Consider the following 13,174-nt stretch of genomic DNA (forward strand, 5'->3'; position numbering starts at 1 on the left):
CTGGTGTTTTGGTCCGCAAGTAGGGCAAGGTCATTTTTCAGTTTTTTACAGATTACGAAAGTGCAGATTATAAGCTTTCAAATGATGTGTCATACATTGAAATCTGAAAATAGTTGAAGAAGATATGCTTATTGAATGTTGGTACTCCTAAAATCAAGTAGCAGAGAAAATCCCCTTGAAAGATCTTGAACTTTTCACACTTCTCACAGGGAGATAATGGGTGGGAACAATAGCTAGTTAACTCCACCCCAACCACTCCCCCACTAGAGTACCTGTAAATCCTTGCCCATTTAGGGGTTACCCTATTTAAAGCTTTATAACTCCAGATGTGAATACCACAGAGACTAGAAAAATGTCTTAAATGAAGCAATACATTTGTACCATTTATAATACTAGCTTAGATTACTTTATATTCATAATTTTGTAAGAAATAAAGTGCCACAAATGCAATGGTCAAGGCAAAAAATCTAAAATGAATTTGCTCCTTTTTTAGTTCGCAATGAAATACTGGGAGATTGCGGGTTAAAGTATACATGTCCTGGATCAAAAACTTCTTGACCAAAATCTAAGGGTGGATATGTAGAACTACTAAAGATCTATGAAGCAAAAACTAAGCAGTGTACCCAGCATCTCCAAATCTACCCACAATGTCTAAATTATTAACACTGGTCTAAAATAGCTAAGGGTCCAGAAACAAATCCAAAATCTGTCCAAAAAGGAATGTAATGCTTTTTGTCCATTGTAAAGCATATGAGCCCCTTATGAAGGTTTAAGATGAAACATAGATATAATTTAAACATAATGCAAACATATAGTCACACAATGCTGCACAGTACCTAAATGTGTAATAATTAACTCTTGTATGTAGCCTATTTCTATACTCTGTACACTCCTATGTTTTCTTGTATGGGAATGGGACGATATAAAAAACGTTTTTCAGCCGTCCACCACGTTTTTGGCAATGTTTCAACACTCTCCTCATCACTGTTGTATGCGTCACAAAAACCATTACACTACTAACTAACGCTTACATTACAGTGTGAAATATCCACATTACATAATACCACTAACCTATTTAAAGACACTCAATTTCTAAAATAACGTAATAACCGAAATATTTTGAGCAGTAATACTTACATAGCAATGATGAAATCTTATCTATGTTCAGTAGATGGAGACAGAGACAGTAAATCAATGACAGTTATATCCGCTTCTGTTTTGCTCCAGAAAACGATGTCAGATAGGTATATCAGCAAACATATGGCTTAGCTATGCCCAGAAGTCCTCAATAATAATGGTATTTTCCAAGGTATTACGAAAAATCGTTGACAACGTTTCGTTAGGTGCAACGTCTTTTAATGCTACCATATAGAGCGAATGCCATGGTAAGAAAATGTTCGGTTACACTAACCTATAAAACCCTATTCCAAAAGCAAAATTAGACATGTTATACATCGTTAGAAAGCTTATACTCTCACCTACTGATTGAGCGTCCGCCATTTTAGCAACCTCACACAGTAAACAAACATAAGCTACTACCACACGGCTTTATTTATGGGCGGTGGCTTGACCGAAACAAAGTAACAAAAGCCAACGAAATCAAACATGCTAATTAAACTGCACCCCCATCATGCCTCCAAAACCAGGCTGTAAGAATCACTAAAACAAGCCGACTTTGCTGACAAATTATAAGTATTTAGTGACCCTAAAAATGTTGTTTATTCTACTGAGTGACTTCTTCAACACTTTAACTTTCGTAATATGAAAAAAAGGAAAACAGTAAAAAAAAAATTTAAAAAACCTTTTTTGCCTCCTAGCGCGATTTCAAGATTTGCGACTTGCGGACCTTTTCTCCAGCACCCGTCACATATATGCAAGTTGTTGAAGGGAGTCAATATTTAGCAAGACACTGTAAGGAAAGTGAAAAGATGTCAGAATTTACTTACAAGCGGACATTGACACAATAATGCATCTTCTAACTTTTCCGCCTTGGTGCGTTTTGGTAATTCATAAAGGAATTGTGGCTTAGAAGGACAACTATAAGTACAAAAAAAAACATGAGGTGTGGAAGACAAAATCATGTGTATTTATATGCAGATAATGTGCAAGATTAATAATACAATTCATCACAAAAAAAACGATGTTTTAAGTGAAATGTTTTCGTTGGCCAAAAACCTCAAAAGACAGAAAATAAAATTGCCCTAATGCTAACAACAACCTGCTGTCCGTCAAGGTGTATCAGCACAGACCTTTGACAACTGCTACAGCCCTGTTGGCTACTGCACTTCAAACATGTACTCACCGCCGGGCAGATTGCTTAAGATTCAAACCTTCTCTCAAACAGGCAGAATTCATACTCTAAGAGCAGTGCTCTGTACAGTATATTGGCAAAGATATGTGGTCAAATCACATTACCTACTGTAGCAACACCGGTAGTTTTCAAAGTAAATTCTTCCACTTTCATATGCGATTGGGGACTTTGAATGCATTGCCCAGACCTTTGTGAAATTCGTGGTGTCCTATAAGGAAAGACAGTGCACTCCATTTCAATTGGCATCAACAAATTTTACCCATGGAAGGAAGAAAACGAGTACGAGTCTAGCTATTGTACAAATACCTGAAGAACAATTTGTCGAAGAATTTTCATATTTTTTCTGAGCAATGTTCCAGCATCTTTGGAGAAAATACCATATCGTCTAGAGATTATTGACATACTGACATTTTTTCTTGTTGGTCGTGACTTAGCATGAGGGCGCACAAGGTCAACTGATTTTTGCGGTGGCTGTACAAAGCTCACTGATGAACTACACTCCATTGCGAACTAAAAGCCGACGCTTGCAAGTATAGCACGGTTATACTCAGCAAGGAGATGATATCGACGTGTAGCAAGCCAAAAATATATCGTTAGCTAACGTTATATTTCCAAATAGATGGCTGACACAACGAAGTGGACTGCAACCATACAAGTTATTGTAACATTTCGCTAGCTAGCCAGATACATTTATGGGCTGTTACATTAACAGCCGAAATATTTTACATCGTCACCCAGTACAGCAATGTAGACACTCGAGCAAACTTGACTGCTGAGAATCAGATAGTAATTAGCCAATAGAAATATTTTAGCTAGAAATGTCGTTTCTTGTCAACCGTAATGTATTTATGACCATTCTCTAAGTTATCACTCTATCCGTTAAACCTTAAACCGTGACAGTCTAGTCGCTTTCTTGGTAGATCTTCATAGAGTTTTAGTTCTTAAAAAGTTTGACTTCTTCAGCATCCTTAACCGGAAGCACTTCTGTGTCTGTGCTACGCTGACTGGAACCACTGACCTGGCTTTCACAACAACGTCACTATTGGTGTGCGCACGCAACCTTGGGGAAGAATATGCTATTTTGCTAAATAAATCATTATCAACAGCTAAAACTGATAATAAAGGACACTTGCTTTACATCACATCAACACTAGCTAAGCAGTTTGGTGTAAATATTTGCAGTGCTGTGTTGGCTCTCATCTAATCATAGAATGCTACGACTTTCTTTAAACAAATCTTTTGAAACGAATAGAGTAGGTGGGTTGCTATCCATGACAGAAAACATACTGAGACTATTTTTAACCATAGATCAATTGTAATTTAAAACTAGATTATGCGAGCGACAGCGAACTTTTATAAATGTAAGATTTTCAACTGGCCAAAATATGTCGTGACTACGTCGTGTAACGGGTGTACTGTTACATTAAGAACATATAAGGGAGCCAGGCTAGGACGCATGCGCAGACTCTCTCGGCCAGAGTAGAGAATTTCAGAAGTTGGTCGTTGTCAGATCGAACTATTCCGTGCTCTTATTAGGGGTCCAAGCAGCGAAGCTGGTGGAACCCTATTGTATCTGTTAGGATTAGTAGGGGTCCAAGCAGCGAAGCTGGTGGAACCCTATTGTATCTGTTAGGATTATTATTAGGGGTCCAAGCAGCGAAGCTGGTGGAACCCTATTGTATCTGTTTGGATTATTAGGGGTCCAAGCAGCGAAGCTGGTGGAACCCTATTGTATCTGTTAGGATTATTAGGGGTCCAAGCAGCGAAGCTGGTGGAACCCTATTGTATCTGTTAGGATTATTATTAGGGGTCCAAGCAGCGAAGCTGGTGGAACCCTATTGTATTTGTTAGGATTATTAGGGGTCCAAGCAGCGAAGCTGGTGGAACCCTATTGTATCTGTTTGGATTATTATTAGAGGTCCAAGCAGCGAAGCTGGTGGAACCCTATTGTATCTGTTAGGATTATTATTGTTAGGGGTCCAAGCAGCGAAGCTGGTAGAACCCTATTGTATTTGTTAGGATTATTATTAGGGGTCCAAGCAGCGAAGCTGGTGGAACCCTATTGTATCTGTTAGGATTATTAGGGGTCCAAGAAGCGAAGCTGGTGGAACCCTATTGTATTTGTTAGGATTATTATTATTAGGGGTCCAAGCAGCGAAGCTGGTGGAACCCTATTGTATTTGTTAGGATTATTAGTGGTCCAAGCAGCGAAGCTGGTGGAACCCTATTGTATCTGTTCGGATTATTAGGGGTCCAAGCAGCGAAGCTGGTGGAACCCTATTGTATCTGTTAGGATTATTCTTATTATTATTATTATTATTATTATTATTATTATTATTTTTCTCCGCTAAAAGTGTCTGAGGCTCAGCAACCATAAGTCCTGGAGCAACCAAATTTGGCAGGTGGGTTCCTATGCCCCCCCACTACTCAGGCACTAAAAGTCACCTATATAGGCCAAATGGTGGCGCTATAACAAAGGGTAACGCGTAAAAGGCCATAACTCCCACACCATAAGTCCGATCACCACCTATGTCCGCCATATTGTTTGCCCGCCATTTTGACTTTTTAGTTGGGGCGTGGCAGTTTTCTCTGCTAAAATGTCTGAGGCTCAGCAACCATAAGTTGTAGACCAACCAAATTTGGTAGGTGCGTTCCTGTGGCCCCCCACTACTCAGGCAATAAAAATCACCCATGTCGGCCAGATGGTGGCGCTATAACAAAGGATCATACTTTAAAAGGTCATAACTCCCACACCGTAAGTCAGATCAACACAAAACCTCATCGACTGATGCATCTGAATGTGCTCTACAACTTTCCTATTGGAAGCACCTATGTCCGACTTTTTCATTAGGTGGGGTGCGGAAAAGCTGGAGCTCCAAATCTAAACGGTTACGACATCGAGTTAACTTCTTTACGGCAAGGGACAACCATGGCGACGCAAGTGATCCGACGCCGTACGGTCTAGTTTTTAGCAGTGAAAGCACGGTCTGACAGTGCCACCTAGCGTGCATGCTAGGATAGGCTACCCAAAGTTTTTCAGTAAAACCTTTCTGAGAGGAGGAATAATTACTTTTCTTTGGCATGGATCCATTTGAAGACAGTATCGGGTGAGTTCGTTAAGTCTTTAAATCTGTCATTATGGTGAGAAAAAAGCTAAACCATTATATTGGTAGTTTTTGAGTTTCTGTGCAAACGCGCGAAAATACGCTGGTATAATAAAACAATGACGGTAATACATACACAGTCCGCTTCGTTCCGTTGCTACCATAACATAACGACCTACAGCTGCAGTTTCTCGCTGCAATTTCTAACATTGAATATTCACAAAAGACGCAATTTTTGCTGTACTCTGCCAATGTCTACATAAATAATACGCTACGGTAAAGCTTTGAGAGGATGAATCATTACTTTTCTTTGACATGGATCCATTTGTAGACAATAACAGGTGAGTTCGTTTACTCTTTAAATCCGTCATTATGCCTAGAAACAGCTAAACCATTTTATTTATAGGTTCTGAGTTTCTGTGCAAACGCGCGAAAACACGCTGGTATAATGACACAATGACGGTAGTCCAATACATATATAGTCCGCTTCGTTCCGTTGCTACCATAAAATAACGACCTACAGCTGCAGTTTCTCGCTGCAATTACTAATAGTGAATATAAACAAAAGACGCATTTTACGCTGTAGTCTGCCAATGTCTAAATAAATACTACGGTCCATTTGAAGACAATATCGGGTGAGTTCGTTTAGTCTTTAAATCCGTCATTGTGCTGAGAAATCGTATTCTCAATTTAATCTATGAATTGACTGTAAACTTGGAGTTGTAACTAGGTAGTTGTTCTGTAGGTGACTTAGTCTTAACTCGTCTTCACTATTGCTTGAATGTTCTCATAGACTGCGTTGTTGCTGTTCTTGTTTGTGTTAGCGTTAATCTTTTTAACCTACAGGGTCCAAGTTGAATTATGCGGTTGTTCCCTGCACTTAGAACGGTAGGCTACTGCCCTCTAGGGTTTTCGACACACTTGTTCCTCGTTATGATAATACATTTTGTTGTACGTCGCTCTGGATGAGAGCGTCTGCCAAATGCCTGTAATGTAGGCTACTGTAATATTCCGTAGCAACAAGATAAATCCGGCGTTAGCCCTGAAATATGCCAGTACAGCAGTGAAAACGCTGCTCACTGAATAACGAAATAAACGAGACAAAGTTTTTTTTTATTTTTTAATTATGCCATGTCATCCTACATTCAATATCTGGGACTAAACTTTGAATAATTATACAATCTTACCACTGGTTTCACGCGTAGAGATGTCCCTTTTGCGACTGAGTAGTCATATATTGTCTTGGACAATCCGTTTGTGATTCCTGTTGCTTCTCATCTGCCAATAAATAAATAAAACGGTCGGCTGCTCTGCGCGTAGGTCGCGACTTGATAACTCGTCTTTTGTTTCGTTTTTTGTTTCGTTTTTTCTCAATGTCGTATTTATTATTTGAAATGTGTATTTATGTGTTATTATTCTATCTGTCTCTGAGGCGCTCTGAAATGGGCATTCTCTGTTAAACTGAGCAATGGATTGGAATATGTGACTGACGTAGTGTTGCACGGTATACCAAAACTTCAGCACTTTCTCGTACTTAAAAAAAAAAAAAAAAAAAAAAAAAAAAAACGGTTTCGTATTTGAATTTTCCGACGTTCGGTAGTTCTGCGTCAATTGTAAAAGCCAGGGAAATGTGTCTCCCGCATTACTGATTTAGAGGATGAAAAGTGTAGTTTGTCAGAATCTTCGCTAGATGGCAGTACCAACTAAGGTTGCCAAGTGAGGTGACCTGCGCTTGTACATTCACTTCCCTATACAGTGCAAGCTTTGACTCAGTTCACTTCAGTAGCAATAGGTGTTCCAATTTGGAAATATTTCATTATAGATAGATGCTATATTGTTATTAAAATATGCTGTTTTTAAATCTATTTAAAGGTGAAAGACCTGTTTTAAAGATTATTTACTTTACAACTGTTAAATTTTTGAAATATATTTAACATATTTTTCTATTGTTCAGTGTTGTAACACTATAGGCCTATGCATATTAATATGTTGACGAGACTTCAACTTACAGGTTGTTAATGAACCAGGTTGTTAATAAACCATGAATTAGAAAATGCGGTCAACCCTTGTGGACATTACGTTTCTGATCTATTAAGGTAATTTTAGTATCGTTAGCTACCGAGTATCGAATTAGCACCGTTTAAGTTTCAAGTATCATTTCAGTATTGAGTATCGTAATACTAAACCTGGTATCAGTATCAAAGTCAAAATTTCGGTATCGTGACAACACTAGTGTGACGCCTTTTTTAGTTGCGGCGCAGAGACACTGCAGCTGTGCATGCACACCGGACAATGTAAGTGTTATGACATGCCATCTAAGTGTTACGACATAGTGGGGCGACATAGCTCAGGAGGTAAGACCGATTGTCTGGCAGTCGGAGGGTTGCCGGTTCAAACCCCGCCCTGGGCATGTCGAAGTGTCCTTGAGCAAGACACCTAACCCCTAACAGCTCTGGCGAATGAGAGGCATCAATTGTGAAGCGCTTTGGATAAAAGCGCTATATAAATGCAGTCCATTTACCATTTAAAGGCCTTGATGGGAAGCGGCCATGACACATCCATGGCGACGTAACTAAGTCATCCGACAGCGTCTCTTAGCAGAAAATTGGCCATAAGTCATCAATATTTCATACGATCATCATGATATTCAGTAGATATGTTGGGTGAAGGCATATGATCATGAGGACAAAGCCATTTTAAAATCGCTCCATAGGGGGCGCGATGCTGCCAATGCTTGGACCCCTTCCAACGCCGCTTGCGGCTTTAATTATTATTATTATTATTATTATTATTATTATTATTATTATTCTTATTTTTCTCAGCTAAAAGTGTCTGAGGCTCAGCAACCATAAGTCCTAGAGCAACCAAATTTGGCAGGTGGGTTCCTATGGCCCCCCACTACTCAGGCACTAAAAATCACCTATGTCGGCCAGATGGTGGCGCTATAACAAAGGGTTTTGCGTAAAAGGCCATAACTCCCACACCATACTTTAGATCAACACAAAACGTCATCGACCGATGCATCTGAATGTGCTCTACAACTTCGCTTTTGGGACCACCTATGTCTGCCATATTGTTTGCCTGTCATTTTAACTTTTTCCTTAGGGCGTGGATGCTTTCTCCGCTAAAATGTCTGAGGGTCAGCAACCATAAGTTGTAGACTAACCAAATTTGGACTTTTTTATTAGGTGGGGTGCGGAAGAGCTGGAGCTCCAAATCTAAACGGTTACGACATCGAGTAAACTTCTTTACGGCAAGCGACATCCATGGCGACGCAAGTAATCCGACACCGTAGGTCTAGTTTTTAGCAGTGAGGGGAGGGTCTGAGCGTCGCGGAAGCAATGGAAGATAGTTCTTGAGCCTGCATCCATTTGAAGACAGTATCGGGTGAGTTTGTTTAGTCTTCGAATCTGTCATTATGCTGAGAAATAGCTAAACCATTTTATTTATAGGTTCTGAGTTTCTGTGCAAACGCGCGAAAACACGCTGGTATAATGAAACAATGACGGAAGCCTAATACATATATCGTCCGCTTCGTTCCGTTGCTGCCATAACATAACGACCTACAGCTGCAGTTTCTCGCTGCAATTACTAATATTGAATATAAACAAAAGACGCAATTTATGCTGTAGTCTGCCAATGTCTAAATAAATAATACGGTCCATTTGAAGACAATATCGGGTGAGTTTCTTTAGTCTTTAAATCCGTCATTATGCTGAGAGAAATCGTATTCTTAATTGAATCTCTAAATTGACTGTAAGCTTAGGGTTGTAACTAGGTAGTTGTTTCGTAGGTGACTTAACTCGTCTTAACTATTGCTTGTATTTTTGCATAGACTGCGTTGTTGCTGTTCTTGTTTGTGTTAGTGTTAATCAGTTTAACCTACAGGGTCCAAGTTGAACCATACGGTTGTTCCCTGCACTTAGAACGGTAGGCTGCTGCCCTCTAGGGTTTTCGACACACTTGTTAAAAATTTAAATTTAAAAAACCTTTTTTGCCTCCTAGCGCGATTTCAAGATTTGCGACTTGCGGACCTTTTCTCCAGCACCCGTCACATATATGCAAGTTGTTGAAGGGAGTCAATATTTAGCAAGACACTGTAAGGAAAGTGAAAAGATGTCAGAATTTACTTACAAGCGGACATTGACACAATAATGCATCTTCTAACTTTTCCGCCTTGGTGCGTTTTGGTAATTCATAAAGGAATTGTGGCTTAGAAGGACAACTATAAGTACAAAAAAAAACATGAGGTGTGGAAGACAAAATCATGTGTATTTATATGCAGATAATGTGCAAGATTAATAATACAATTCATCACAAAAAAAACGATGTTTTAAGTGAAATGTTTTCGTTGGCCAAAAACCTCAAAAGACAGAAAATAAAATTGCCCTAATGCTAACAACAACCTGCTGTCCGTCAAGGTGTATCAGCACAGACCTTTGACAACTGCTACAGCCCTGTTGGCTACTGCACTTCAAACATGTACTCACCGCCGGGCAGATTGCTTAAGATTCAAACCTTCTCTCAAACAGGCAGAATTCATACTCTAAGAGCAGTGCTCTGTACAGTATATTGGCAAAGATATGTGGTCAAATCACATTACCTACTGTAGCAACACCGGTAGTTTTCAAAGTAAATTCTTCCACTTTCATATGCGATTGGGGACTTTGAATGCATTGCCCAGACCTTTGTGAAATTCGTGGTGTCCTATAAGGAAAGACAGTGCACTCCATTTCAATTGGCATCAACAAATTTTACCCATGGAAGGAAGAAAACGAGTACGAGTCTAGCTATTGTACAAATACCTGAAGAACAATTTGTCGAAGAATTTTCATATTTTTTCTGAGCAATGTTCCAGCATCTTTGTAGAAAATACCATATCGTCTAGAGATTATTGACATACTGACATTTTTTCTTGTTGGTCGTGACTTAGCATGAGGGCGCACAAGGTCAACTGATTTTTGCGGTGGCTGTACAAAGCTCATTGATGAACTACACTCCATTGCGAACTAAAAGCCGACGCTTGCAAGTATAGCACGGTTATACTCAGCAAGGAGATGATATCGACGTGTAGCAAGCCAAAAATATATCGTTAGCTAACGTTATATTTCCAAATAGATGGCTGACACAACGAAGTGGACTGCAACCATACAAGTTATTGTAACATTTCGCTAGCTAGCCAGATACATTTATGGGCTGTTACATTAACAGCCGAAATATTTTACATCGTCACCCAGTACAGCAATGTAGACACTCGAGCAAACTTGACTGCTGAGAATCAGATAGTAATTAGCCAATAGAAATATTTTAGCTAGAAATGTCGTTTCTTGTCAACCGTAATGTATTTATGACCATTCTCTAAGTTATCACTCTATCCGTTAAACCTTAAACCGTGACAGTCTAGTCGCTTTCTTGGTAGATCTTCATAGAGTTTTAGTTCTTAAAAAGTTTGACTTCTTCAGCATCCTTAACCGGAAGCACTTCTGTGTCTGTGCTACGCTGACTGGAACCACTGACCTGGCTTTCACAACAACGTCACTATTGGTGTGCGCACGCAACCTTGGGGAAGAATATGCTATTTTGCTAAATAAATCATTATCAACAGCTAAAACTGATAATAAAGGACACTTGCTTTACATCACATCAACACTAGCTAAGCAGTTTGGTGTAAATATTTGCAGTGCTGTGTTGGCTCTCATCTAATCATAGAATGCTACGACTTTCTTTAAACAAATCTTTTGAAACGAATAGAGTAGGTGGGTTGCTATCCATGACAGAAAACATACTGAGACTATTTTTAACCATAGATCAATTGTAATTTAAAACTAGATTATGCGAGCGACAGCGAACTTTTATAAATGTAAGATTTTCAACTGGCCAAAATATGTCGTGACTACGTCGTGTAACGGGTGTACTGTTACATTAAGAACATATAAGGGAGCCAGGCTAGGACGCATGCGCAGACTCTCTCGGCCAGAGTAGAGAATTTCAGAAGTTGGTCGTTGTCAGATCGAACTATTCCGTGCTCTTATTAGGGGTCCAAGCAGCGAAGCTGGTGGAACCCTATTGTATCTGTTAGGATTAGTAGGGGTCCAAGCAGCGAAGCTGGTGGAACCCTATTGTATCTGTTAGGATTATTATTAGGGGTCCAAGCAGTGAAGCTGGTGGAACCCTATTGTATCTGTTTGGATTATTAGGGGTCCAAGCAGCGAAGCTGGTGGAACCCTATTGTATCTGTTAGGATTATTAGGGGTCCAAGCAGCGAAGCTGGTGGAACCCTATTGTATCTGTTAGGATTATTATTAGGGGTCCAAGCAGCGAAGCTGGTGGAACCCTATTGTATTTGTTAGGATTATTAGGGGTCCAAGCAGCGAAGCTGGTGGAACCCTATTGTATCTGTTTGGATTATTATTAGAGGTCCAAGCAGCGAAGCTGGTGGAACCCTATTGTATCTGTTAGGATTATTATTGTTAGGGGTCCAAGCAGCGAAGCTGGTAGAACCCTATTGTATTTGTTAGGATTATTATTAGGGGTCCAAGCAGCGAAGCTGGTGGAACCCTATTGTATCTGTTAGGATTATTAGGGGTCCAAGAAGCGAAGCTGGTGGAACCCTATTGTATTTGTTAGGATTATTATTATTAGGGGTCCAAGCAGCGAAGCTGGTGGAACCCTATTGTATTTGTTAGGATTATTAGTGGTCCAAGCAGCGAAGCTGGTGGAACCCTATTGTATCTGTTCGGATTATTAGGGGTCCAAGCAGCGAAGCTGGTGGAACCCTATTGTATCTGTTAGGATTATTCTTATTATTATTATTATTATTATTATTATTATTATTATTATTATTTTTCTCCGCTAAAAGTGTCTGAGGCTCAGCAACCATAAGTCCTGGAGCAACCAAATTTGGCAGGTGGGTTCCTATGCCCCCCCACTACTCAGGCACTAAAAGTCACCTATATAGGCCAAATGGTGGCGCTATAACAAAGGGTAACGCGTAAAAGGCCATAACTCCCACACCATAAGTCCGATCACCACCTATGTCCGCCATATTGTTTGCCCGCCATTTTGACTTTTTAGTTGGGGCGTGGCAGTTTTCTCTGCTAAAATGTCTGAGGCTCAGCAACCATAAGTTGTAGACCAACCAAATTTGGTAGGCGCGTTCCTGTGGCCCCCCACTACTCAGGCAATAAAAATCACCCATGTCGGCCAGATGGTGGCGCTATAACAAAGGATCATACTTTAAAAGGTCATAACTCCCACACCGTAAGTCAGATCAACACAAAACCTCATCGACTGATGCATCTGAATGTGCTCTACAACTTTCCTATTGGAAGCACCTATGTCCGCCGTATGGTTTGCACACCATTTGGACTTTTTCATTAGGTGGGGTGCGGAAAAGCTGGAGCTCCAAATCTAAACGGTTACGACATCGAGTTAACTTCTTTACGGCAAGGGACAACCATGGCGACGCAAGTGATCCGACGCCGTACGGTCTAGTTTTTAGCAGTGAAAGCACGGTCTGACAGTGCCACCTAGCGTGCATGCTAGGATAGGCTACCCAAAGTTTTTCAGTAAAACCTTTCTGAGAGGAGGAATAATTACTTTTCTTTGGCATGGATCCATTTGAAGACAGTATCGGGTGAGTTCGTTAAGTCTTTAAATCTGTCATTATGGTGAGAAAAAAGCTAAACCATTATATTGGTAGTTTTTGAGTTTCTGTGCAAACGCGCGAAAATACGCTGGTATAATAAAACAATGACGG

At 40.0% G+C, this 13,174-nt stretch overlaps 1 protein-coding gene and 1 long non-coding RNA gene across 4 annotated transcripts in view; both read right to left on the bottom strand.

Annotated features, from left to right (window-relative positions):
• Positions 1-3,319, bottom strand: part of dcaf17 (ddb1 and cul4 associated factor 17) — a 30,230-nt gene extending 26,911 nt beyond the window's left edge. Inside the window, exons 1-3 of one of the 3 annotated variants that reach the window (XM_035411017.1) lie at positions 2,618-3,319; positions 2,416-2,519; positions 1,947-2,037 (exon numbers count right to left, since the gene is read on the bottom strand). In XM_035411017.1, coding sequence (XP_035266908.1) covers positions 1,947-2,037; positions 2,416-2,519; positions 2,618-2,815 — 393 coding nt within the window. In that variant the 5' untranslated portion in view covers positions 2,816-3,319. The remainder of the gene's footprint in view (positions 1-1,946; positions 2,038-2,415; positions 2,520-2,617) is intronic. The other 2 variants (XM_035411016.1, XM_035411018.1) reach the window with 2 other exon arrangements.
• Positions 3,320-9,528: 6,209 nt separating this feature from the next.
• Positions 9,529-10,951, bottom strand: LOC118222708. Its single transcript, XR_004764310.1, has 3 exons — positions 10,221-10,951; positions 10,019-10,122; positions 9,529-9,640 (listed from the first exon to the last, which is right to left on the bottom strand). It is a non-coding gene; the product is annotated as an uncharacterized LOC118222708 (long non-coding RNA).
• Between the last annotated feature and the right edge of the window lie 2,223 nt (positions 10,952-13,174).

The sequence above is a fragment of the Anguilla anguilla genome, chromosome 3 (assembly GCF_013347855.1).
Source record: "Anguilla anguilla isolate fAngAng1 chromosome 3, fAngAng1.pri, whole genome shotgun sequence".
Classification (NCBI taxonomy): Eukaryota; Metazoa; Chordata; class Actinopteri; order Anguilliformes; family Anguillidae; genus Anguilla; species Anguilla anguilla.